This window comes from Cucurbita moschata, unplaced genomic scaffold (genome assembly GCF_002738365.1).
Source record: "Cucurbita moschata cultivar Rifu unplaced genomic scaffold, Cmos_1.0 Cmo_Scf00041, whole genome shotgun sequence".
NCBI classification, from domain to species: domain Eukaryota; kingdom Viridiplantae; phylum Streptophyta; class Magnoliopsida; order Cucurbitales; family Cucurbitaceae; genus Cucurbita; species Cucurbita moschata.
The window spans coordinates 960,694-985,391 of record NW_019268557.1 but is presented as its reverse complement, the minus strand read 5'-3'; the positions used below and the strand labels follow the sequence as shown (position 1 = coordinate 985,391).

The 24,698-nt window shown below is 38.2% G+C and overlaps 7 protein-coding genes across 13 annotated transcripts in view; 4 read left to right on the top strand and 3 right to left on the bottom strand.

The window, feature by feature from the left end:
- Nucleotides 1-2,728, bottom strand: part of LOC111433119 (magnesium-chelatase subunit ChlI, chloroplastic-like) — a 14,601-nt gene extending 11,873 nt beyond the window's left edge. The window contains exons 1-2 of one of the 2 annotated variants that reach the window (XM_023070061.1): nt 2,712-2,727; nt 1,603-1,607 (exon numbers count right to left, since the gene is read on the bottom strand). The gene's annotated coding sequence lies outside the window, so the exon portion shown is untranslated. Of the gene's footprint in view, nt 1-1,602; nt 1,608-2,711 lie in introns of both variants that reach the window. The other variant, XM_023070060.1, reaches the window with a different exon arrangement.
- LOC111433117 (uncharacterized protein At4g18490) overlaps nt 1-5,262 on the top strand; it is a 10,368-nt gene extending 5,106 nt beyond the window's left edge. For 3 of the 5 annotated variants that reach the window (XR_002708731.1, XR_002708733.1, XR_002708732.1), the window contains 9 exons: nt 72-257; nt 366-543; nt 684-751; nt 840-879; nt 1,013-1,165; nt 1,424-1,534; nt 1,626-1,709; nt 3,779-3,889; nt 4,883-5,262. Coding sequence is in view for 2 of the 5 variants with exons in the window: in XM_023070057.1 (XP_022925825.1) it covers nt 72-257; nt 366-543; nt 684-751; nt 840-879; nt 1,013-1,165; nt 1,424-1,534; nt 1,626-1,691 (802 nt within the window). In the remaining 3 variants the exon portion in view is untranslated. Of the gene's footprint in view, nt 1-71; nt 258-365; nt 544-683; nt 752-839; nt 880-1,012; nt 1,166-1,423; nt 1,535-1,625; nt 1,710-2,167; nt 2,688-3,778; nt 3,890-4,882 lie in introns of those variants that run through there. The other 2 variants (XM_023070057.1, XM_023070058.1) reach the window with 2 other exon arrangements.
- Nucleotides 5,263-5,759: 497 nt separating this feature from the next.
- On the bottom strand, nt 5,760-9,002 carry LOC111433110 (GDSL esterase/lipase At5g45920). Its single transcript, XM_023070048.1, has 6 exons — nt 8,907-9,002; nt 8,609-8,745; nt 8,238-8,468; nt 7,703-7,770; nt 7,437-7,601; nt 5,760-6,155 (listed from the first exon to the last, which is right to left on the bottom strand). Exons 2-6 carry the CDS (start codon nt 8,705-8,707, stop codon nt 5,990-5,992), a joined length of 729 nt encoding a protein of 242 aa, XP_022925816.1. The 5' UTR covers nt 8,708-8,745; nt 8,907-9,002; the 3' UTR covers nt 5,760-5,989.
- Nucleotides 9,003-9,520: 518 nt separating this feature from the next.
- On the top strand, nt 9,521-12,444 carry LOC111433108 (pyruvate decarboxylase 1-like). The gene is made up of 7 exons (XM_023070046.1): nt 9,521-10,220; nt 10,383-10,546; nt 10,661-11,222; nt 11,316-11,404; nt 11,483-11,600; nt 11,785-11,973; nt 12,054-12,444. Exons 1-7 carry the CDS (start codon nt 9,744-9,746, stop codon nt 12,222-12,224), a joined length of 1,770 nt encoding a protein of 589 aa, XP_022925814.1. The 5' UTR covers nt 9,521-9,743; the 3' UTR covers nt 12,225-12,444.
- On the bottom strand, nt 12,101-14,497 carry LOC111433109 (GDSL esterase/lipase At1g28590-like). The gene is made up of 5 exons (XM_023070047.1): nt 14,143-14,497; nt 13,779-14,021; nt 13,552-13,703; nt 13,207-13,474; nt 12,101-12,569 (listed from the first exon to the last, which is right to left on the bottom strand). The coding sequence occupies exons 1-5, from the start codon at nt 14,411-14,413 to the stop codon at nt 12,322-12,324; spliced, it is 1,182 nt and encodes a 393-aa protein (XP_022925815.1). The 5' UTR covers nt 14,414-14,497; the 3' UTR covers nt 12,101-12,321.
- A 3,305-nt stretch (nt 14,498-17,802) lies between these two features.
- Nucleotides 17,803-21,355, top strand: LOC111432946 (protein CHUP1, chloroplastic-like). Of its 2 annotated transcripts, XM_023069767.1 has the most exons (6): nt 17,905-17,989; nt 18,058-19,032; nt 19,564-19,877; nt 19,967-20,078; nt 20,801-20,938; nt 21,028-21,355. In XM_023069767.1, exons 2-6 carry the CDS (start codon nt 18,187-18,189, stop codon nt 21,124-21,126), a joined length of 1,509 nt encoding a protein of 502 aa, XP_022925535.1. In that variant the 5' UTR covers nt 17,905-17,989; nt 18,058-18,186; the 3' UTR covers nt 21,127-21,355. The 2 variants fall into 2 exon arrangements, with proteins under 2 accessions (XP_022925534.1, XP_022925535.1); XM_023069766.1 differs by having other exon boundaries at nt 17,803-19,032.
- A 605-nt stretch (nt 21,356-21,960) lies between these two features.
- LOC111433074 lies at nt 21,961-24,657 on the top strand. The gene is made up of 4 exons (XM_023069996.1): nt 21,961-22,273; nt 22,386-22,462; nt 22,889-23,000; nt 24,286-24,657. The coding sequence occupies exons 1-4, from the start codon at nt 22,011-22,013 to the stop codon at nt 24,413-24,415; spliced, it is 582 nt and encodes a 193-aa protein (XP_022925764.1). The 5' UTR covers nt 21,961-22,010; the 3' UTR covers nt 24,416-24,657.
- The last annotated feature ends 41 nt before the right edge of the window (nt 24,658-24,698 follow it).

Below are 24,698 nucleotides of genomic sequence, written 5' to 3'. Positions count from 1 at the left end.
TTTTTTTTTTTTTTTTTTTTTTTTTTTTTTTTTTTTTTTTTTTTTTTTTATGTTAGTTCTTTTTATTGTAGTCCCAGAGTTAAACCTAGCAATTTATGTGGGAAAACAACTACTCAAGCACATTGCAATCCGGAACTATGGAAACTATCAATGATACCTAATCGAAGCGCGAAGACCATTTCCGCCCAAGAGAGTAAACTTTGTTCTCTTAAAACTGGCTTAATATTTCCCGGTCTTTCCAGCTTGAAGACTTATAGGTATGCTGTTCATATATATATATATATATATTTTTTTTCTTTCTTTCAAACATCTCTTCGAAATATACTGGTTAATATTGTATGATCACATCATTCTTCTTTGTCTAGGGCATTTGGAGGAAAGCAAGTTCCAACTAGTACTGGAACTGTGAAAGAAAGGAAATTAGGAGAGTCAGAACAAACGGAAGCAGGACAAAGAAGTAAAAAGTTAGATATTGGCTATTGTACTGAAAACGCAGAGAAACAAGAACTTTTAATCTCCAACATGAAGCGCAAAGCCCTAGAGGTTTATATCTTTAGCTCATTACCCCACGTTACTGAGGTGTCTAGAATAATTATGCTTTTTAATGCCAACACCTCAAGAAAGTTCTTTCTCCGTAAGTTTCAAGTAGATATCGTGGATATTTACTTAAAAATTATTTACAGGAACCAAATGCAGATCCAAAGGGGTTAAAACCTCTAAAGCATCTCTGTGTATCACCTAGTGGATTTAGGTAGCAGCATACCATTAATCTCATTCATCTTTTTTATTTACTATGATGATTCTCTTTATTAGTGAGTTGCTTTCCAAATCACTTGCAGAAACACTAAAGAGCCGTTGAAGGAAAAGATAGAAGAACAGGTTTCACAGTGAATTGGAGTTTCTAATTAATATAAATGAGAAAGTTGAATGGGGCATTAAATACTTTAAGAAAACAAAAACGAGACATTGTTAGTCATTATTCCATTCCGTTTTTCTTTCATGTTGCAATCAGGTTGAAAGTATGACTACCGCTTCCCATGACCAATTAGCTTCCAATATTGAAAATCCTCGCGTGCCAAAGACGATGGAATTGGAAATATCTTTGGTTTTGGAAAATGATCGAAATGTTGAAAAAGCAGAAGCCTATTCACAGCAGCTGGAAGATGTAAGTAACTCTGTAGATTATTTTGTCTTTTATCAGATTGAACAGTAACTTTCTGATTCTTTTCATTTGGAAAAAGGAGCTAGAGACATACAATAACCACTAATCAAGTGACAAAATATAAACTTCAAAACATCCTTTAAAGGGGATATGATCAGAAATTTAAATGCTTTCAGTAATGTTGCAAATACAATCATTACACTTTTAAGAGTAACCTGATATAGATACCTCACGAATCTGTTAGTTTTATTTTCTTACCAGATCTGTAATATGCTGAGAAAGAAGCAAGAAGAGGCCAAAGAAATATTAGTCCGAGCTATTGTTAACAACAATAATCTGCTCATGCTCAATCATCCCATCTATGAGGAGAAAATATCCTTCCATTGCATTTTCATTTTATTTTCTTTGGGTTTTTCTTTTCTCGTTCCCTCATTTGAAGCCCCATTCCTTCACAAGTTCGGACATTATGAAGCTTCAGAAATTTGCTGCCAAAATGTTGTCCAAGGAGCTTCACACAAAAGCAGCTTGAGTCTTATTCAATTTACAGGTACGCATATATCTAACCACTTCGAGACCCTATGGACATTTTGTTGGGTTCTTTAGGTACAGAGTTCGTACATTTTTTGCATTGTCAGAAGTAAATGGAAAAACTAGAGAAGTATATCAGGAATGGTGCGTTCTCATTTTCCTAAGTGATAGACCGATGAAATATGGTTTTCTAGCACAATGAATAGTGTCTACACATAAAAATATGGAGAGAAAACTTTGGTTACTACGCAGCTGGCAGCATTTTATCTTTTGCTTGTCTGCTCCTCGAACCACAGATTGCACTGCAAATCAGGAGCGAAAACTTGGGATATAGGTAGATCTTATTTTTCTGATAATAGACTGAAGAAAATTGATTCAACAGACATTTGGACGATACAGATTAACTTGATAAAGAGTGGATTTGGTAGGCGTTTAAAGCGGGTATTTTTATCATAATCATTTTTAAATTACATTCAGATTAGCTCAAAGCAGCAGAGACGTGTTTGGAACCAGCTCAGTAGTTCACCTTCACTCTCTAGGGACGAAACTAGAAACCAAAATGGCTCTTCCAGTTCAGTTATGAAAAGAGGAAAATGACTTGCTGAAATAGGAATGCACCTAAAATAAACTCCATTTCGTCATTTGAGTCAATTTGTTGCGGTGGCGAATTTGTCAGTTGCCGAATTGCCATTTCTAGCATTAACTTCTTTTATTTTTGGAAAAAGATAATTTATATTATGGAAGATTGGTATTAGGACTCATCAGATTGGAGCAATGGCTTTGTGGCCGCTTCTTCTTAAACCTCATCCAATGTCTACATTCCTTTTCCTCTTCAAACCTTCCAATTCTTTTGACTGCCCTCCCAAAATCTGACATGTATACGATACCAAAACGTGGCCATAAGGAATAATAAGACAAATTTGTTTTTTGGTGTAAATGCAAGTCACCATCAAAAAAGTCTTAACCTAATGACAAATATAGAAAGGCCGAACTCGCACTAAGATGTATTTAATTTCTATTAGTTCTCTGCGTTGATAAGTTGGATTAAATTGAGATTCTCTCCTAGATCAGTAGGAGTAGAAGAAAAAAGTAGTTCGGCAGACCATTTGTCAACTGAAAAGGAAATATGGATCATATGAATAACAAATCGGAGGGATGAAGACCATCTTTACAAATTTGGCTAGCCAGGTAGACAAATCCAATTATCACTCTATACTTTATCATCTACGTATCCCAACCCAATAACAACCTATGTAAGAGCATGACATTGGATTTCTCTTTGGGATGCATTTATTTATTCAAATGAAATCTCTCTGTGGTATATTGGATCTGATTTTATATAAATTAAAATCCAGAGTAGCTTCATAAGAGAAAATCTAAACTTCCGCATTGTTTATCCTTGGGGCATCGTCAATAGATAACTAATAAACACGCACAACCAATTAAGAGAAAAGAGATGAGTAAGACCAAGCCGCCATGGTGATCTTAAAAAGAAGGAATAGATAAAACAAGTATATTCTTGTTTTTTATGATTCCTCTTCTGTGGGCCTCAAATCCTCTGGCAGTGCCTCGAGGATTAGCTGAAAATTTTATGGCAGTTTATGGTCCTGGTGCTTTATATACGGCATTGAATTGTTACTTGGAGCCTTATTTTATCATCACAAACTTCCAGTTGCCAATTAGGTTCAGCCTCTAGAGTATTATCAATGCCTTGGAACCCTTTATTGCAGAATATTAGGTCATGGTAGGCTGTATGGCAAATTCAGTTAAAGGAGGGTAAAATTACAAATATTTTTAGTGAAAACAAGATAGTGTTCCTTACATTAAGCGGAGAATGGATACTAGCTGATTTCAGAAGTTTTCATTTACCACAGGTTCTTTCCAATCATATGATTCCCCTTGTCTCTTCTCTTTCATGGTTAGTTCTAGTCCAGGCTTGCACTTCTTGTCTTAAAGAACTAAACGAATGATTTAGCCTTTTTTCTTTTTTAACCTTAAATATGGATAATATTTGAGCAGTGGAAATAGCTGCCAAAGTGCATGCACCAACTTTCTCGAAGTATTTGTAAATGAAAATCTGAATTGCAGTATCACAAATCCACTACCTCTTGAAAAATACCATGTGCTCATTAGAGAATAACAAAAACAATCATCCCTAACAAGGATCGAGGAGAAAAGTTCTAGCACGTCTAGTTACTGGTTAGTGGTTGTTTTCTATTCATTTTTAATTACAGTATTAGTTGTTTTAATACATGTTACATTATATTTCTGGTTTTTTTTTAACTTTGTAACTTGTGTTTATTTAATTTTGTTATTTAAAAGTTAAAGACCCAAAAATAAAAAATTGGGTGGAAACTTTTAGGGTATAAAGATTACCAATTTGAGCATGATTAATTAGTTAATTATGGCATTATAATTTTGAGCAAAAGGTTAAAGCTTTTTATCCCCAACTAAAGGAAATTAAAAAAAAATAAATAATAAATAAATAAATAAAAGACCACCACAAGTGATTGTTATATGAAATTACTTCCAGTGTACGAAGATTTTTTTTTAATTTTAGGAATGAGTAAAGAAGCTTGGTGAACTGGATGGAGACGGGGCTGACCGACAGTTGCTCCTCTAGTTTGTTTTCTATTGAGAAAATTTATAAACTTTGAAGTTTTTATTTTTCCATTTAATTTTTAGGATTGAGTTGTCATGCGTATCCAAAGGCCTCTTCTTTAGAAAATAATGTCAATAAAGTTTTTGAGACTATATAATTAATTAGGATGTGTTCTTGTGTACACCTTTTTTTTTTTTTTTTTGTTAGGCTTCACTTCCAGTTATTCGTTGGTTGCCCAACTAATCCCAAGTAGAATTACATTTCCTTTGTTTGCTGAGTCAAGTACTGATCAACACACATCACAGGATTTAAGACTTTCAAAATTTTTGGTTAACTGGCGCCGACGGCTAACCATGTTAACGTACTGTAACAGGGCAAGCTCTGGATTCTTTAAGTTGAGCCAATAAATCCAGTAAGGACAAATCAGATTAAAAAAAGATGGTTTTGGCGAGTATAAAAACTTGCCATCCCCAAGATTACTTAACACATACCCAAGATTACTTAACACATCGCTACAAACTGATATTTAGCAATGGCCAACTTTAGCTTGTGGGTCTGCCTGATCTTGATGGTCTCGAACTGTTTTGCAGGGGCTGATTCTCGACGACTTGTTGGCTTTAACTCGGAACCAAACGTTCCGGCTAAGACATATCGGCCAGCGCTGTTGGGTTCCAAAGAGAACTTTCACATTGGGCTGGTCGCCGTCGAAGGCTCAGGAAGCATTCATCAACGTGGGGTGGCGCGCCTGTCACCGGGAGGCCCTGATCCCCGCCACCATTAATCTTCAGAATCCTTCTACCTGTGGTTTAATCAGTTTGTCGATCAGCTTCAAATTCTGTTGTGACCGTTTGATGTAGAAGATCAAAACTAAAATTTTGTGATTTTACAGAATTCTGAGAAGGGTAGCAACCAGGGTGAATAATTTTGTGTGTTTCCGACTAAGTAATGGCAATCCTTTTTTTGTTTTTCTCTTTATATAATTTCGTACCCTTTAGTTCTATTTTCGAACTCTTAAATATTTATTCATTCACTTGAGATGTTTATAGCAATCTACACAACATCATTAAATGATGCTCGTTTTGAGATAAGAATATGGTTGACAATCCTTTACTTTGAAAGCTTTTAGGATTTAAGCTTCTCTTTTATTTATGAAACTTCTCATGAGTATCGTGGGTTTTAGGATCAATGGGCCTTAAGCCCAGACTAAATTTTCATTCAGTTAGCTTTTGGACTTGTATGATCTTGGCCTCGATTGTTATATAAGGTTCAATTTGACCAAACTATATCTTTTTATATTAAAAAGGTTATAGGCATTGCCTATAGCGTCTTAATGCGATTAGGATTCCTATAAAAAAAAATCCATTGAATTTTGGGGAAAAAGTTTTTGACACAATTTTTACTTAGTATTAAGGATATATGAGACATTCTTGGTCTAGGAAGAGATTTGAAGTTCGAGATCACATCAAATAACGACATGAACGAGGATTAATACATGATCTCATTGCATGCTTACAATCCCATAAATGTACATAATGCAGTTGTGAAAAAATAAAATAAAATCCAAGTCCTAATAGAAATCATTATTATTCTAAACAATATAAATCATTTATAGGATGAGAATAAGTTGCAGTCACATTCTTAAGTCTAACCGATTAACATGACCAGGCGGCTATGGCTGAGAGCTGCACCATTGAAGATTATCGTAATTCTTCAAAGGCTTTGAGAGGATCATTATAGTCCATTTCTGAGAGAAGTGGAAGATCAGCAGGCAGCATTTCTGGACTCAATCCTTCTTCTTTCAGCTTCTGGACAACCTCCTCGAACACGATCGTGTTGCCATTTCGACTCAGGTGCAACCCATCACTGCAACCAAATGGACAGATCAGGCTCGAGCAAGAAGTAGTATACATAAATGCACATTCAGGACAAACATGATCTCATAAAGCAGCTTCTAAATGTCTAGAGAAAAGACACCCAAACAGCACCTTAAGCAGGAGCATGGACAATAGATGTGCTATAGGCTTTTAGATACTTTTAGATATAAGCACAGAGAAGCCCTGCTGTCTCTCTTAACATAGCCTCCCATTTGGTAAACATATTCAAGGAAAGTGAAGGACAAAGCAAATCAAATGGTTATCACGCGGAACCTAAATAATTTAAAGTAGCTCATTGAAAAGTAGAGCGGAGATACTGGAGTAGTAGTGTAAGATCCCACGTCGGTTGGAGAGGGGAACGAAGCATTCTTTAGAAAGGGTGTGGAAATCTCTCTCTAGCAAATACGTTTTAAAACTTTGATAGAAAGCCCGAAAGAAAAAGCCCAAAGAGAACAATATTTGTTAGCGGTGGGCTTGAGCTGTTACAAATGGAATCAAAGCCAGACACCGAGCGGTGTGTCAGTAAGGACACTGGACTCCGAAGGGGGTGAATTGTAAGATCCCACATCGATTAGAGAGAGTAACAAGTGCCAGCGAGAATGTTGTGCCCTGAAGGGGTGTGGATTGTGAGATCCCACGTCAGTTGGAGGGAAACAAAACATTCTTTATAAAGGTGTAGAAACCTCTCCCAAGTAGCGTTTTAAAACTTTGAGGGGAAGTCCAAAAGGGAAAGCCCAAAAATGACAATGTCCGTTAGCGGTGAGCTTGGACTGTTACAAGTAATCCTCTCTAACTACGTGTTTGTTACACCGAATGGCCCCATTTTTCTTTTGTTTTAGCTATCTAAATAATAGCCACAGAAGCTTTCCAATCTAGTGCTTGGTATGTAACAGCATATAGAGAAAAATGTTGGGAAAGATAATTGTCGACTGTGATGTCCCACGTTGGTTAGGGTGAAGAACAAAACACCATTTATAAGGGTGTAGAAACCTTCCCCTAGCAGACGTGTTTTAAAGCCTTGAGGGGAAGCCCGAAAGGGAAAACTCAAAGAGGACAATATCTACTAGCGGTGAATCTGGGCCGTTACAGAGCCCAACTGTCGAACTGTCTACCAAAGGGAAGGGAAAAAGGGCAGCAATCTATAACATCTAATTCTAATCAGAGTTCAAGAAAGCTTACAAATAATATAGTAATGATGGCATCAGATTATCCAAACCAATTACTAATCTAAAAGATATCTGCGCAAACATAGGAGTGAACACATAAATACCTCAAACAAGCCTTTTCCCAGCCAGGAAGTTGCTGCATCTTAGTCCAAATATCAATCACAGAAACCCCACATTCTGCAGCAACAGCAATGCAAGCCTTGGCATAATCACCAGCTGCATTGTTAGTCCTCTCAGGCTCATTTAATGGATTTTCAAGGTAAGGGTTTCTGCACACACCGTTTTCATTTCCCATTATCAGAACTATTATTTAAAAACTTGAGACTTCAGATCTCTCAATAACCAAAGATAATAGGAGAGATAAGCATACTGTAAACGCCCTTCTTCATCAATAGGAGGAGGGGTGATCAGCAGAATACGAGTTGCAGGCCATTGCTTCTGCAAATCAAATGGAAGAAGATTCAGACTCTGTTTGAATTGGTAGAAAGAGAAGTTGAATAGATTAGATCATTGTGTTTTTTATTTTGTTTGTGAAGACAACATGTAAGCAAAAAAGAAATAAGGGGATCTCACAATCCACCCTTCTTGGGGGCCAACGTCTTTGCTGGCACACCGCCGGTGTCTGTGAGACTCACAGATACTATCCATTGAACCCTTCAGACCTAAGCTCAAGTTGTTTTACTTTTAGAATCCACCAGAAAAGTTTCATACTGATAAAGACATTATCATTCATGCCTCATGCATCTAACATCTTCTCCACATCTAACCAATGTTCAAACTAAAATAAATCCAAAACGTTGGGGGGGTGAACCGGAGAGCTTATTGCTTTTCAACAGAACCTTGGCTAAATCAATGGAGAATGTACCAGATAAAGAACATAGCAGACGCGTGGAGCAAGAGGATACCTTGAGAAAGGAGACGATTGAAATAAGGTTTTGCTTGTATTCATCCAGAGGCACGTGTTGAAAGGCACCATATCTATCTGGAAGGCAAGCGTCATTAGCTCCAAAGAACACCGTCAAGGCAAGCGGATCGCCGGCGCCGCTATGTTCTTCTGATGCCGGGAAAACTCGTTCAAGCACCTTAAGTGCCCATCTCGTATTGTACCCACTGTAGCCTCTAACCACCACATCGGCCTAATCATATTCAAAACAAAAGAAAAGCACCCAAAATCCCACAGATTCAGAATCAGAAACGAACAATAATGATGAAAAGAAAGATGGGAATGATTTTTATAGCGGCTCAAGGCAAACAGTGAAAAGAAAACAGGCGATACCCTGCGAGAGAAGTGATTGGCTAAAGCGGCTCCCCAGCCGCCATCAGCAAAGGAAAATTCTGTAATGGAATCGCCGAAAAGATAAATCCTTGGTCTCATCTTTCAAATGGGTTATTTGCACAGAAACAGGCCGAAACCTAACAGAAATTGAATATCCCACGAGATAACTAAATACCCTTTCAATTATAAACTTTATAAAATTGTGCAACTACCACATATATATATATATATATATATATATATATATATATATATATATATATATAGATATATATACTCCTGTTCAAAAGATTCTCACCCAAAACTCCAAAAGAAAAATCCCATCAACATCATCGACTTTTCCTTTTACTCTGCACAATTAATGGCCCAATTCCGAAAAGCTATTTATTTTGATGGCTCATCGATGGCCGAAACAATGTATATATAAATACCCATCTCCACTTCTGAGCATCGAGAAGCTTCATTCTTTTGAAAAAAGCACAAGAATAGTTGAAGTTAAGATGACATGATCCAAACGTATGCGCTGATGGCAGCTTTCAATTGCAATTCCTAATGGAATAATATAATTCCGAAGATGGGAACAGGGAAGAAATTCTGTAGAATGCTCGTCATAAACAGCGGCATCGCATTCGGTATCAGATTTGAAAAAGAGGTCAACCCTCGTGACCACGACAACAGTCAACAGTAATACAGCAGATATACCTCCCATTAAAATATGATACCTCAAGGAGTAATCCGGTGCAGTGTTTCTGTCCGGAAAGTCCGAATATTTTAAACCAAAACCACGGTATAGTGCTGAAACCAAAACCACGGTGCTGACAGACAACTGGTCATGGATGGAACATAATGAAAAGAATCCACCGATTGAAAAGGGCTGGCTTTTTCTTACCTGGCGGCAAATGGAGAGTTCCACTTTAGAATTTAACAAATCATTCCTACGCCCATGGTATCACAAACCCATCTCAAGTTTCAGGCTTTCCTGACTCTTCAATAATCCTATATTAAGAACACCAAAACCCACAAATAGTAACCTCTTAACCTCCTCTCAAGTTTCAAGCTTTCATCATTTTCCAATAATCCTGTAGTAAGAACACCAAAACCCATAAATAGAAACCTCAAATCAGATCTTTTTCACATGGACGCTGCTAATTCAATTGGCTCTGCGGCTCATCCCACTTCAGTTCCAGTGCCGGTGGCTCCCAATGTTTCAAGCGGCACGCTCGGCAGTCACCTCGCTCGGCGGCTCGTTGAGATTGGAGTCAGTGACGTGTTCTCTGTTCCTGGGGATTTCAATTTGACCCTTTTGGATCACTTCGTCTCCGAGCCTGGACTCAACTTGATCGGCTGCTGCAACGAGCTCAACGCCGGCTACGCCGCCGACGGCTATGCTCGAGCTAAGGGCGTGGGTGCTTGTGTGGTCACTTTCACCGTCGGTGGGCTAAGCGTGTTGAACGCTATTGCTGGTGCTTACAGTGAGAATTTGCCAGTGATTTGCATCGTGGGAGGTCCGAATTCCAACGATTATGGCACTAACAGGATCTTGCATCATACAATTGGGCTTCCTGATTTCACCCAAGAGCTTCGATGCTTTCAAACAGTCACCTGTTACCAGGTAACTCCCATATTTAAGGATTTTAATGGAAATCTGTTAATGGGTTTTACTTGGGAAGCTGAATAAAGGTCAATTCAGGGATTAAACTCGACAAAAGTGAGAGTATTTCATGTTTTTTCCATTTAGTTTAGTTCGGTTTATAAAGTGGTAATAATGTGGCAGGCGATTGTGAATGATTTGGATGCTGCGCACGAGTTGATAGACACTGCGATTTCAACAGCCTTAAAGGAGAGCAAACCAGTTTATATCAGTATAAGTTGCAATCTTCCTGGAATCCCTCATCCTACTTTTGCTAGAGATCCTGTTCCCTTCTTTCTTGCTCCAAAGTATGATAATTTTTCTTCAATCATCTTCCAATTCTTCTTTTATCATTAACATTGTTTGAATTGAAGCTTATTGTGCCATCTAACATAAAATTCTGGATTCGCCACTGGTTTCAGAATAAGCAACCAGTGGGGGTTGGAAGCAGCAGTTGAAGCAACAGCAAATTTTCTCAACAATGCAGTGAAGCCAGTGATTGTGGGAGGTCCCAAGCTAAGAGCAGCAAAGGCACAACGGGCCTTCGTCGAGCTCGCCGATGCGAGTGGCTACCCGATCGCCGTTATGCCGTCCGGGAAAGGGATGGTGCCAGAGCACCATCCACAGTTCATTGGGACGTACTGGGGCGCTGTGAGCTCCAGCTTCTGTGGGGAGATAGTTGAATCAGCTGATGCTTATGTCTTCGTTGGTCCTATTTTCAATGATTACAGCTCTGTTGGGTACTCATTACTTGTCAAAAAGGAGAAGGCTGTGATTGTGAATGTGAACCGTGTGACCGTCGGCAATGGGCCATCCTTCGGCTGGGTTTTCATGGCTGATTTTCTAACGGCATTGGCCAAACGATTGAAGAAAAACCCCACTGCTCTAGAGAATTATCACCGAATATATATCCCTCCCGGCATGCCTCTCACCTACGCAAAGGACGAACCTTTACGAGTCAATGTGCTCTTCAAACATATTCAGGTTAGCCATAGAACCAAATTTAAAACTTCGAATGTTCAGAGGATAAAGTTTCCAATTTCTTATTGATGGGTTTTGTTTTTAACTTCCCAATAGCAAATGTTGTCCGGTGACACTGCGGTAATAGCTGAAACTGGTGATTCATGGTTCAACTGTCAGAAGCTTCGTCTTCCTGAAAATTGCGGGTGAGGCTTGGCTGGTGTTTTTGTTTCCGGAGCCTTTTCATGTACAGTGGTGTAACCCTTTTGCGTTGATGTGTTCAGCTATGAATTCCAAATGCAATATGGATCTATTGGGTGGTCAGTTGGTGCCACTTTGGGATATGCTCAGGCCACTAAAGATAAGCGTATAATCGCCTGTATTGGTGATGGGAGTTTCCAGGTTTGTGCTTACTCTGATTGACTTGCTTGATTTGTATAACTCAAAATCAAGAACTCCAATGGAATTCACGATTTCTTGTTTTGAACTCTATGGGTGAGATCCCATGTCGTAACGGGTTAAAGGGGAGACAATATCTACTAGCGGTGGGCTTGAGAACTTAACAAGCTTAAACATTGGCTTTCAGGTTACGGCTCAAGATATTTCAACAATGATTAGATGTGGACAACGGACCATTATCTTCCTCATCAACAATGGTGGATACACCATAGAAGTGGAGATTCATGATGGTCCATACAATGTTATCAAGAACTGGAATTACACTGGACTGGTTGATGCCATCCACAATGGTGAAGGAAAATGCTGGACTGCCAAGGTCAGCTCAAAGTTCTAACTCGCTCCTAAATTCTTAACAAACCTCATCGTGCTGATTCGACTTTCCCTCGACCCTTACAGGTACGAACAGAGCAAGAACTAATAGAAGCAATCGCAACCGTGAACGATGAACACAAAGAGTCATTATGTTTCATTGAAGTTTTGGTACACAAAGATGACACAAGCAAAGAGCTGCTGGAATGGGGGTCTCGTGTGGCCTCTGCCAACAGCCGCTCTCCAAATCCTCAGTAACTCGCTGTTAGTGTGTAACATCAAATATTGAATAAAGAGAATAAAAACAGCAGAGCCTGCTCTGCTCTTTGGTTGTGTTGTGAATGGTTGGATATTATTATTGCGATTGAAGTAAGGTAGTTGTGGCATTCTGTGAAATGCAAGAGGTTTTAATTTGAGGAGTTGTGTATGGGCCTTCCAACAAAGCAATGGCTATTACTTTGTATGCTGCTTCTGTTAAGTGCATGCCATCCCAGCTAACATATTCTGAAGGATTATCACACAGCGATGAATATCCGTACTTTCTATGTGTGTTTGATGTTTCCTTCTCATTCACCAAACAAAGCTGTAGAGTATTTGTCAATCCTGCGTTATAAATTTACACATTCAAATTCAAAGTCTGTCACCCATAGAGAAAGGTTTCTACACTCTTGTAAGGAATACTTTATTTTCTTCTCTAATCGATAGAGATAGTATTCCTCACTTATAAACCCATAATCTTCCACTAATGTGGAACTCACTCCCAATAATCCTCAACAATTCTCCCCTTGAACAAAATACACTATAAGCCTCCCATGAAGCTTATGGAGCTATTCAGAATAGCCTCCTCTTAATTGAGGCTCGACTCCTTACTCTGGAGCCCTCAAACCGAGGATTCTATTGATATGGCTAAGTTTAGGGCATGACTCTGATACCATGTTAGGAATCATGACTCTCCCATCCACAATGTATGATATTGTCCGCTTTGAACATAAGTTCTCATGGTTTTGCTGTGCTTCCTCAAGAGGCCTCAAACCAATGGAGATAGTATTCTCAGTTATAAACTTATGATCTTCCACTAAATTAACCAACGTGGACTCACTCTCAATAATCCTCAACACTAATAAGGGTATGAAAACCCGCATTTCAAAATTTTGAGGAGAAACCCGGAAGGAAAAGGCGAAGAAGATAATATCCTCGGAGTTCCAATGGAATGAGAAAAGTAAGACAGAAAAATGCGTACCAAAATCTTGTGGGGCATCATAGAAAAGCATGGCAGAATTGTAATAATCTGCATATATGATACGGATGTGAGGATAAAGAGCTCGGATTTGTTTCAATTCTTGTAGAAGCTGTTCATTGTGGTACTCAGAAAATTCATTGAGCCAATTTACGCAACCGTTCTCTGAGTTCTGGACTGAAGTTCCATAAACTTTGAGATAAGTAGGATTGCAACCAATTGGAAGGTTACCAGGAACCATTAGAGTCTGAGCTCCAAGCTTAATCAACTCCTGTTGTAAATTAAATGAAAGGTCTTAGCTTTCTTTAGAATTAATGGGTAGAAATTAGAAAGGAGAAAGGGTCCTACGGTGATTGCTGAACCAATTGCTTTAACCACTGGTGTCACTAATGACTTAATTTCGTCAATGTTTTGCCGTTCGTCAATGAATGCATAATTGTAATCATTGCCTCCTATTTCTCCCACCACAATTAGCGACCTTTCGAGGATCGCTCTGCACTCTGTAAATCAAGATCATATTAGCGAGCTTTTACTCGATTGTTCTGGGATAGCTGCAATAAACGAGGGGAACCTACTTGCCGTTGCAGTGGAAGAGGATTTGCAGACGGAAGAATATGTGTTTTTGAACCATTCCATTTGAACCCCAAGAGAGTAATTCGTGGGTAAATTAGTAATCCCCTTCTCTCGGAGAACCGACTCATCCAGCGCCGTTGCTCCCGCAACTGCGAAATTCAATCCCTTCTCGAAATCCTGGATGCTAATCCTCCGTCTTCCCACACTCAGATACGGCGGTAGCAATGGAAGCCCCAGTGATTGGGCTGAAGAAACAAGTACATATACATACATCCATCAGAATAATCGTAACAAATAGGAAACAGAGCAAAACAGAGCAAAACAGAGCAAAACAGAATGTCGTGGGTCAAGAAAAGCAAAGCAAACCGATGAAGTCGACAATGAGACGGCCATTGGAGAAGCGGCCGGTGGGGTGGTGGAAGAAGGCGTCTCCATAAGGAGGAAAGCAAGAGTGGGGAGGTTCCTCGGAGACACAATTGCCGAAGAGGTTTCCGGTGTCGGAAAGAGAATCTCCGAAGTTGAAGATGGAAGTGAAGCATCCCAAAACAGGAGGTGGAGCGAAGGTCAGCAATGACAGAACAAGTACGATGAATAACCGATTCAGTGATTGGACGGGGGAAGAATTGGAAGAACCCATGGATCACTCAAAGCTCTGATTCAGATTCGGAGATGGGAAGTGGTAGAAAGACGAATTTGGTGGTTGGATCTTTGACAACTCAATCTGACATTATAAATATATATTTCGCTTGTCCATTCAACGGGTTGTCTATCCGTTTGCAAACTGAACGTTAGTGATTGGTTTATCAATTCACACAACGTGTATGATAGCTGGTGACCCGATTCACACTATATAATATGCATATTTATAATTTCAAAGTTATATGTTTATTTATATTATTCAACTTTAATAATAATAATTTCAATCCTTGAATATCTCAACTACTCAATAAATTATTGGAGAAAAAAATATTATCATTAGTACCTTGAAATGACATTAAAATATTAAAATATAATTCATTAAATTATTAGAATAAAAAATAATATAGTTGGCAAAAATATAATTAATCTTAAACAATTAATTTAAAAGATAGGGTTGTTCCCATCCCCTCTCACCCATGCTTTCATTAAATAGTTTGATAAGGACTTATTTATCTTATATTGTACATAAATGGAAAGAAATCAAATTTATGAACAATTTAAATTTAAAAAAATGTGCACATAAAAGGAATTAGTTGAATGTGAGACATTGTCCCTACAGAATCAAGTAGGGTCGGAGGTTGATTTGAAGAGGCTTCGGAGGCCTTTCACTTGTTTGGGCCCATTAATGGTCTCCAATCATTGTAATCTGCTCTCTCCTTTTCTTACCAAAACATTAATTTATTTGTTTTAAATTTCAATTTCAATATAAAACATAATTCTAAACTTTTAATTTTATATTTATTTGTTCCAAAATTTTAAAAGTTTTGAAAATACACCACTCTTCTATTCAAATTTTTATATTCTTTTCGGAAAAAGTAAAATTTGATTTATAGTAACGCTAAAAATATAACTTTTTACTTTATTACGAGAAAAAGATAGCTTGTGTTATATGTCATAAAGATTATTTAATATTCTATATATTATGGTTGTTGCTTTTATAGGTGAATTCAGTTAATTCAGTCGAACTTGTAAACCATTTTGGCCCAAGATGGAACCGATAAAAAATGTCTCAAATCGAGTTTGTCTAATGAAATAAGCCCTAGGAAAGAAGGCATGATCGTTCTGCGCAACCCCTTTGAGTGATAACAAAGGCCTTTATAGCCTACCTCTTCACCCGTCGAGGAGTTCGCCAATAGCAATTAAGTTGATCCTTTTTGCAACGAGTTAATGAATTTTTAGGTTAATTTCTCGAAAGTTGACTAAGGATAATTAAATCCATATCGTTAGCTAACCGAAAGCGTGCAATCGAGTTATGCGAATGCTAAGGGCACAACTATTTAAAGTTTTAATTTTTAACACATTTAAAAGTTTTATATAACTTTAAAATTATAATATTTTAAATGATAAAAATATATTAAAATATGTATTTTACATAACATAAAAATACAATAATCCATTTATTTGAGTTATCTCTATTGGGTCATATCGACCCAAATGGTCCGATTAGTCCAATAAATGGGCTGGGTCGAGTCAAGCCGGACAAACTTTGATTTTGGGTCGATTTTGAATTAAACATAAACTATACATGGGCCGGCCTTTGAACACTAAATTCCTTCCATATCCCTTATGTATTAATAATATAAAATGAAAAGAAAAATATCATATAATATCATTAAAAATATCCTTTCATATTTGCTTTTTGGCATTATATATTTCTATTAAAATTTGTCCATACTCTAATTTTATTTTCAACATTAGGTGACGATGTTGACTTATTCGTATGCCAATAAGTCTTACGTGACGATGTTGCCAACGAGATGGCCCTTGCCAATTGCCATTATCTTTCAATAAAGAAAGATTAAAATGCTCCAAATCTAACTCTAAGTCGAAATGAAGATATAGAGAGAAATGCGAAGGAGGATAGTGTTACACACAACTCTTTAGGAAAAACACTCGCATTCTTTATTAAGACCCATCGATAAAATATTACAAGACATTTCGTCAAACACTAATAGACTCGAGAGATAAAAAGTGTTTGCTTAGTTGGCAAATCATAGAAGAAGGACCACTTCCGAGCTCAAAGTCTCTCTTTTGCCAAGTGTAGATTACATTATTATACATAGAGTGATGAGAGGAGGGAGGGATATTAATTGTATCTTTGTGGCATTCCTTTTCATGCTACCTACTCTCACATGATACCCTAAACCCTTCTCTCGCATTCATTTATGATTATTATTAACCTTATAAGTCCTAACTTTTGCAGTCAATTATCGAAACATGGTAAGGCTTTACTTCCAAGATTGCCTGTCTTGCTTCAATAGTCTTCACTGATAGTGAACTCGAATTCATCTTTAGTCCTAGCACTCGTAACAAGACAAGTAGGTGTGTAGATAGGACGCGAGATGAATCACAAGGTTCCCTAAAGTAAAGGCAGGCTGTTTTCAAGCATATAATATATGAACCATCCCTATTTATTTACCGCCGAGAATAGTATGATCGAAAGTCTACAAATATTAAACCCAAACAAAGCAAAGTGTAGTACATCGAACAAAAAGCCCATGAAAAACAGGAAAGGAGTGTTCTTTCCTTGTTTATTTAATCATAGACTATGGGTTTAAATGTGTGTGGGGGATAGCTTTTGAATGTTTGAACGAGAACAATTGTAAAAGTACTGTATACTTTGGCCCATTACGTATTGTCGTCATGGTCTAGTAGTTTTAAGGCGTCTGTTAGAGAGAAATTTCAACACACTTATAAGAAATGTTTTGTTCTTTTCTCCACATCGATTGGAGAGAGGAACGAAACATTATTTATAAGAGTCAAAAAAATTTTCTAACGGGAACATTTTAAAATTGTGAGATTGACGGTAAAAGTGAACGATTTTGAAAAACTCGAGGAATTTAGGTCTATATTTCGAGCTCTATCAACAAACTTCCTCTTTCTTTCTAGTTCAATATTGTTGGAGGTTTGATGTTTCTCATGTCTTAATAAATGTGCTTGAGTCGCAATTTTTTCAAATTTATTGGATTTTTATAATATACGTTTCATTGACTTTTTAGACAGTTCATTAATAAACTTTTTTTAAAATATAAAATTAATGGTTGGAATCCATAAACCAAACATATTTTTATATACTATTTTGACATCGAAGTAAATACTTTTTGACATATTCATTAATTTTAAATGATTTATTATAAAATAATAATAAGTGTTTTTTTTTTTGTTTAAATACCATTTTAAGTCTCATTTCGTAATTTAATTTTGTATTTACAATAAAATTTAAAATTAGTATTTACCTTTTGTTTGCATTTAATTTTGACAATAAAATATTTTAATAATTTATATATAAAAAAAGAGTTAATGGATGCAAAATACAAAATTTAAGATAAAACAATAAAAACTTGGTCTATCTTGCCCTGAAGCAGAGGGAGAGAGAAAGAGAGAAAGAGTGAGAGCTTAGACATGGTAGCTGGGAAGGTGAAGGTCGCAATGGGGCTGCAGAAGTCTCCGGCGAGTAGAAAGGCGGAAAGCACACCGAAGCCGTCGACGCCAGCTCAGGCTTCTCCAAGCTCTGGTAAGGTTTCTCAGAAAACAGTCTTCTCCCGCTCGTTTGGTGTATATTTCCCTCGCTCTTCTGCTCAGGTTCAGCCTCGACCGCCTGACGTGACGGAGCTTCTCCGTGTGGTCGAGGAGTTGCGTGACAGAGAGGCACGATTGAAGACTGACCTATTGGAGCACAAGCTGTTAAAGGAATCTGTCGCCATTGTTCCTATGCTTGAGAATGAGATCTCTATGAAAGATGCAGAGGTTGAAAGAGCGTCTAAGCGAATACTGTTCTTGGAGGCGGAGAATGAGCGATTGAGAGTTGAAATGGAGGAAGTTTCACAGAGCTTTGAGGAGCAGAGGAGAGAGGGACAAGAGAGAATAAAGGCAATGGAAGGTGAAATCACGGAGCTGAAGAAAATGGCGTTGGATCGAAGTAGAATGGAGCTTATTTTAGAGAACGACGAACTTTCGGCGTCGCAGAGGTTTCAGGGATTAATGGAGGTCTCTGAAAAGTCTAACCTAATCAGGAATTTGAAAAGAGCGACCAAATGTTCGGATGCTGTTGTTAACCAACACAATCATAAGGTTGAACCTCCAGAGGCAAAGAATGACGAAGTTGTAACTGAGGGACCGAGACACTCACGATGTAACTCGGAAGAACCCGCAGAATCCACTCTCTGTAACGTAAAATCGCGAATACCTAGGGTTCCAAAACCTCCGAAACCTTCTTCATCTCCCTATTCTTTTGCCACTACTTCCTCCTCCTCATCAACTGTCTCTTCTGGTGATGTAGAGAAAGCGATCCCAGCCCCACCCCCTGTCCCAACCAAGCAAATGCAGCCGCCTTCGAAGTCGGCACCGCCTCCCCCTCCCCCTCCGCCGCCTCCCAAAGGTAAGACGCCGATGCCGGCGAAGGTACGGCGAATTCCGGAGGTTGTTGAGTTTTATCATTCGTTAATGCGGAGAGATTCACGGCGAGATCTCGGCTCCGGCGTCATGGACCCGCCGTCGACCGCCAAAGCTCGTGACATGATCGGAGAGATCGAGAACCGGTCAGCTCACTTACTCGCTGTAAGTCACCGGTTATGTACACTCTGTCTCTTAAATTTTCTCAGTTATGTAATTTACAATAATGTCACTAGGCGGAGCTTTTTGGCAGTGGGAGTTGACTGGTTTTCAATTGTTTTTTTTAGGTGCCCCTATTGGTTTTCTTTGGATTTTTATTGTCAAAATCGGAATATTACTGTCTTTTTGCATATCCTTTCTTTTCTCTCTCTTTCCCTCAAGATTTTTGCATTTTTGTCATTTCAAGTTGAAATGTTTACTCAATTCGTGGCCTTCGGGAAATTGATTAATTCAAATTTACCCTTCCTCTTCCATCTCTTGTTTTTTCAGGAAAATAATAATAAAAGGTAATCATAGAGATTATATTTTCTTTGAAGCCACATAAAGATTGATTTTGAGAAAATATCAACCTCTTGATGATGAACTGACTGCTTTAATGTCAAAGCCAACATCAAGGAAAAGTTACTTTAATTATTAATCTCATGGGATTTTGATTTAATTATGATTTTCATGATTAATCTCCCATGTTACTTGCAGATAAAGACGGATGTAGAGACTCAAGGGGATTTCATAAGGTTCTTGATAAAAGAAGTTGAAAATGCTTCATTTACGGACATTGAGGACGTTGTTCCATTTGTCAAATGGTTGGATGATGAGCTCTCATACCTGGTAGATGAAAGAGCCGTGCTTAAACACTTTCAATGGCCAGAGCAAAAGGCCGACGCTCTGCGTGAGGCTGCATTTGGATATTGCGATCTTAAGAAGCTGGAATCCGAAGCCTCTTCGTTCCGTGGTGATGCCCGCCAGCCCTGCGCTTCGGCTCTCAAGAAGATGCAAGCTTTGCTTGAAAAGTATTCGAGATTTTACCAAAGCCTACATTTAATCGATTTTGTCCTTTGTTTTTAGCTTCATTTCTTTGTTTCTGTTCTTGGTGCATCAGGTTGGAGCATGGTATATACAATTTGTCTAGATTGCGTGAATCTGCAACGAAGAGATACAAAGCATTTCAAATTCCTGTGGAGTGGATGCTTGATACTGGAATTGTGAGTCAGGTAAGTTCCATCTCTGTCCAATTTAACAAATATAGCTAAATTCTAGGCCAGTTCGGCGTGTGGTGGAAGGTATCCAAGAAGAGATGACTGCTGATTTAATAATAATTTCCTTGACTTGAACTGCAACCATTATTAAAATAATTAAGTTGTTCCATTTAGGTGTCTCCCAGGTGGTCCCTTTTAATGGATCCGTTCTGGAGAGACAAGGGAAATAAGTCTGACAAAGTCTACATAACAATGTAACACAACAATGGAGAATGGTTAAGAAGATGACAAAAAGGATGTTTTGATTCTGCCTTATTTTCCTCTGCCCCTTGCCTGCACGCGCACATGGGAATTCCCAGATTTCTAAACTACATCTTCTTGCCTGCTTTACAGTTCTTTTTAAATTATGGGCTAACAAGAGAATCAGATTTTGCACGTTTTGCTGTATGCAAATTCGTTTCTTTTTTATAACTTTCTTCCGAATGATCACACTGGGATTTGTTTGTTAGTATATATATTCATTCACTTCATAACTCGATTTAACCCTTGAAAGCTCCAGAATCCCATCTCTCAAGCAATGCATTATTTAAAAAGGACAAATCGCTTTGTCTTCATAATATGGCATGGTCCCCTAGGCGCCAAGTTGGGTGTTGTTTAATATGTTCGCGAAGTAATAGTTACTCGGTTGATAAGTTTCTGATCCGAGTCAATTGTGTGCTTCAATTAATGTGCCACAGATCAAGCTTGTCTGTATAAAATTAGCATTGAAGTACATGAAAAGGGTATCCGCAGAGCTTGAAACAGTCGGTGGTGGTGGACCTGAAGAAGAAGAGCTGATTGTCCAGGGCGTTAGATTTGCCTTCCGTGTGCATCAGGTAATGTTGAGGGGACCCCTCTTATTGACATAAGTGGTTATTGGACCTCCATGATCGTGTGGTAAAGTTCTTCAACTTGTTATGTGCAGTTTGCAGGAGGGTTTGATGTAGAAACGATGAAGGCGTTTCAAGAGATGAGAGATAAGGCAAGTTCATGTCATGTAGAATGCCAAAACCAGCAACATTAAGTACGTGGGGTGTAGCAGAGCTACAACTTATTAAACTGCAGCATCTCAGCTTCAGAGGTCTCTGGTTTTTGGGTTGTATAGATAGATTGCAATCATGTCTGTGAATATTAATGGCAGCGGCTATCTTAGGATTGCATTCCAATTTATTCATTTGAAAGGAAATGAACTGAGGCGATATCATATTGGAAAGTAAGGAAATGAACTCTTGCAACCTTTTCCTCCTTATAAATAGGGTTATTGTAAAAAGGGCTCCTTTACGTTTTCGTATTGGACAAAAGGACCCATTTGAAAACAACCTAGTAATTATTTTTGGACTCTTTTAACTTTTAGATAATGTAATCATAGTTTTTTTAAAGTAACAAAAAAGGTCAAAACAAAGGGCTATTTTTACAACTTTGCCCAATGTTGAGTTTTGATACCATTTGTAACCGTTACCAATGTTAGAGCCTACCACTAGTAGATATTGTCAGCCCAAGCTTATCACTATCAGATATTGTCCGGGATGGAGCACTGCGCATTGTCGGATTTTGTTACCATTTATAAACAACTCAAATCTACCGTTAGCAGATATTGTCCGCGTTGGATCAATGCCCAATGCCCTGTTTTAATATCATTTGTAATCGTACAAGCTTATCGCAAGTAGATATTATCCGTTTTAATTCATTACATTTCTTCGTCCTCTTTACGGTTCTATAACGCATGTATTAATGAGAGATTTTTCCGCTCTTATAAAAATATTTAGTTTCGGTAGGCTGGTGATTTAGAAAATGAATCTATGAAGAAAAAAAAAAAAGAAAGACTTAATTACCTTCACAGTCCCATTCCCTTTCCAAATATGGACATGGATTGGATTGGCAGTTTCTTCTAGCCATTTAGCAACACAGATGACAGGCTCCAGAGTCCTAAATCTACAATTCCCGCGGGTAACTGATCTTAGGTTTCGTTCTTACCCTCTTTCTAATCAACATTCTTCATCATCTGCGCATTTGATTTGCTCTCCTACACGCCCTCCAATTTCTCGCCTTGTCAAGGTTACTGCTGCGTCGTCAATGGAGGTCGAGCAGGGTGGAAAATCTGCGCCTGTTGGCAGCACACCTCCGATGAAGCTCTTATTCGTCGAGATGGGTGTTGGCTACGATCAACATGGGTGAATTTTCAGCTCTTTTCTTATTTACAAGTGTTAATTTCAGGATACAATTACAAGCTCGTTTTCTGTTGGAAAACAATGAGATTCACGAGTGATTTCTCTTTTGTCACAGCCAAGATATCACGGCGGCTGCAATGCGAGCCTGCAGGGATGCCATATCTTCCAATTCGATTCCAGCATTCCGTAGAGGTATGTTCCAGTGGGTTTTATATCCTCGCGCTATTTGTTATCTGCATAATTAATCATATTTGACAGGAGATATGAGCTTCTGGATTTAGCTCCTCCATCTTGGTAGCTTAAATTTATCTTAGATTTTAAGTCACGGAGTCTTTCCCTAATAGGCTGTTCCTGTTCTTTCTGCTTATTTTTGTTGATAATGCTTGAAGCAGTGCACTCTACCTACTATAAATTACCTTCATACAGGTATATAATGTATCGCGTTTTTATTTGGGTAGAATAATCGTGTATTAATCACTGTTCTGGGTTTATTTTAGCATTCAGAATCTCATTTTTATGGTTACTTCTGGCTTCTGCAACTTAAGTTTATGTTGAAAATTGTTACTGCTTTCATTATGTTAATACTACAATTAGGACTAATGACGAGGTGTTATGCAGGTTCAATTCCTGGAGTCACATTTGGAGAGATGAAACTACAGATCAAGCTTGGAGTTCCACACTCTCTTCAACAATCCTTGGATATTGAAAAAGTCAAGTCCGTCTTCCCATAGTGAGTGCTCAACTATTTTAAGTTTGTGAGATCCCACATCGGTCGGAGAGGAGAACGAAGCATTCCTTATGAGGTGTGGAAACCTCTCCTTAACAGATGCATTTTAAAAATCTTGAGGGAAAGTCCGAAATGGAAAGCCCAAAGAGGACAATATCTGCTAGTGGTGGACTTAAGCTGTTACAAATGATATCAAAGCTAGACACCGAGCGGTGTGCCTACGAGGACGCTGGACCCCCAAGGAGGTGGATTTTGAGATCCCACATCAAGTGGAGAGGAGAACGAAACATTCCTTATAAGTTGTGGAAACATTTCCCTAACAGACGAGTAGAGTACTTTTTCTTGTTAACAGCTACACCTTTTTTTTTTTTTATAAGATGCAGCCGCTATCAGCTGCAGCTTCAGTATTAGGTCAGGCTCATTAGTGTTCAACCGTCTTTTACAATTTCTGATTCCTTGCTTATCAAAACTTGAGGGGGACAAGCTTGCACCTCATTATAGGTTAATTTGAGATGCATCTCTTCTTACTTCCATTACCAAAAAGCAATTACATTCATCAGCATCTTTCCTGGTAAGAAGTTTGAACAAAATCTTTTATCCTTCTTTTTGTTAGTTCATGTGATTTATATGTTGTCAGCACAATTAAGAATATAGAAAAGTTTAATACCTGTGAACACAAGTATGGAAGTGCTTGATTTAGAGTTATTAGAGCCTGACTAGGCAGAATCGTTCTTAACTTTTCGAGCTAGTTTCTTGGAGCTTGTTTGAGCTTTACAAGGCGTTGTTTGGTTTGCATACATCAATAAATATTTCTGGGTCTATATATCCTTCTGATTGATCTCTCCATTGAAAGAGGCGTTATTTATGTCCAGTTACTTCATCTTGCCCTGATAATCTATCATGCTTGATGCTCCTTTCTTTGTCGTCTGGATTTTAAGTCTCGAGTTATTTACCGTGGCTTTACCCTAACCACCACAATATCCTTCGAGCGTTTTCCTAGTTCTTCTCAGCTACTTGTGCTGCAACCTCCAGAGTGAGTGGGGTGTACAACCAAGGAGAAGTTGATCATTAGTTTAGTTAACACACTTCGTTAATTTGGTTCAAAGTCTTTTTTTCTGTTCTGATTTTCATATTTTATTATCAAATCAAAATTAACTAGCCTAGTGCTTGCTTTCCTGTTGGTATGCTACTTCGATTTAGTACTTTTGGAACCAGTTATGATAATGAACGCCTTCAAACTATCCTGTTCAAAAGAGTATTGAATCTTGCATCATTTGATTTACTGCAGTGGAAAGATTATGAATGTTGAGGTCGTCGATGGTGGCTTAATATGCTCCAGCGGTGTGCATGTGGAAGAAATGGGAGACAAAAATGATGACTGTTACATAGTAAATGCTGCTGTTTATGTTGGCTACTAATTTTTGTTGCCTCATATTCGTAAACCTTGAGAATTATTCACCCCTCCTCGGAGACAGCTGAACAGTTCTAGACCATGTATTCGCTAGGTGCTTAGTCATCTACGATTGTAACTATACAGTTATCTCAGCTTGATGTATGCATCGTTGTTTCAGTTTCCTTGGGGATATTGCGAGACCACATAGTTAATTCGTCTTTGATTGTGCGCTCAATTTTAGATTTTCTTGATTTCAACATTCTGCAACATATTGTTGGAAACTCATTCTTTCCTTATGGATTTGAAAC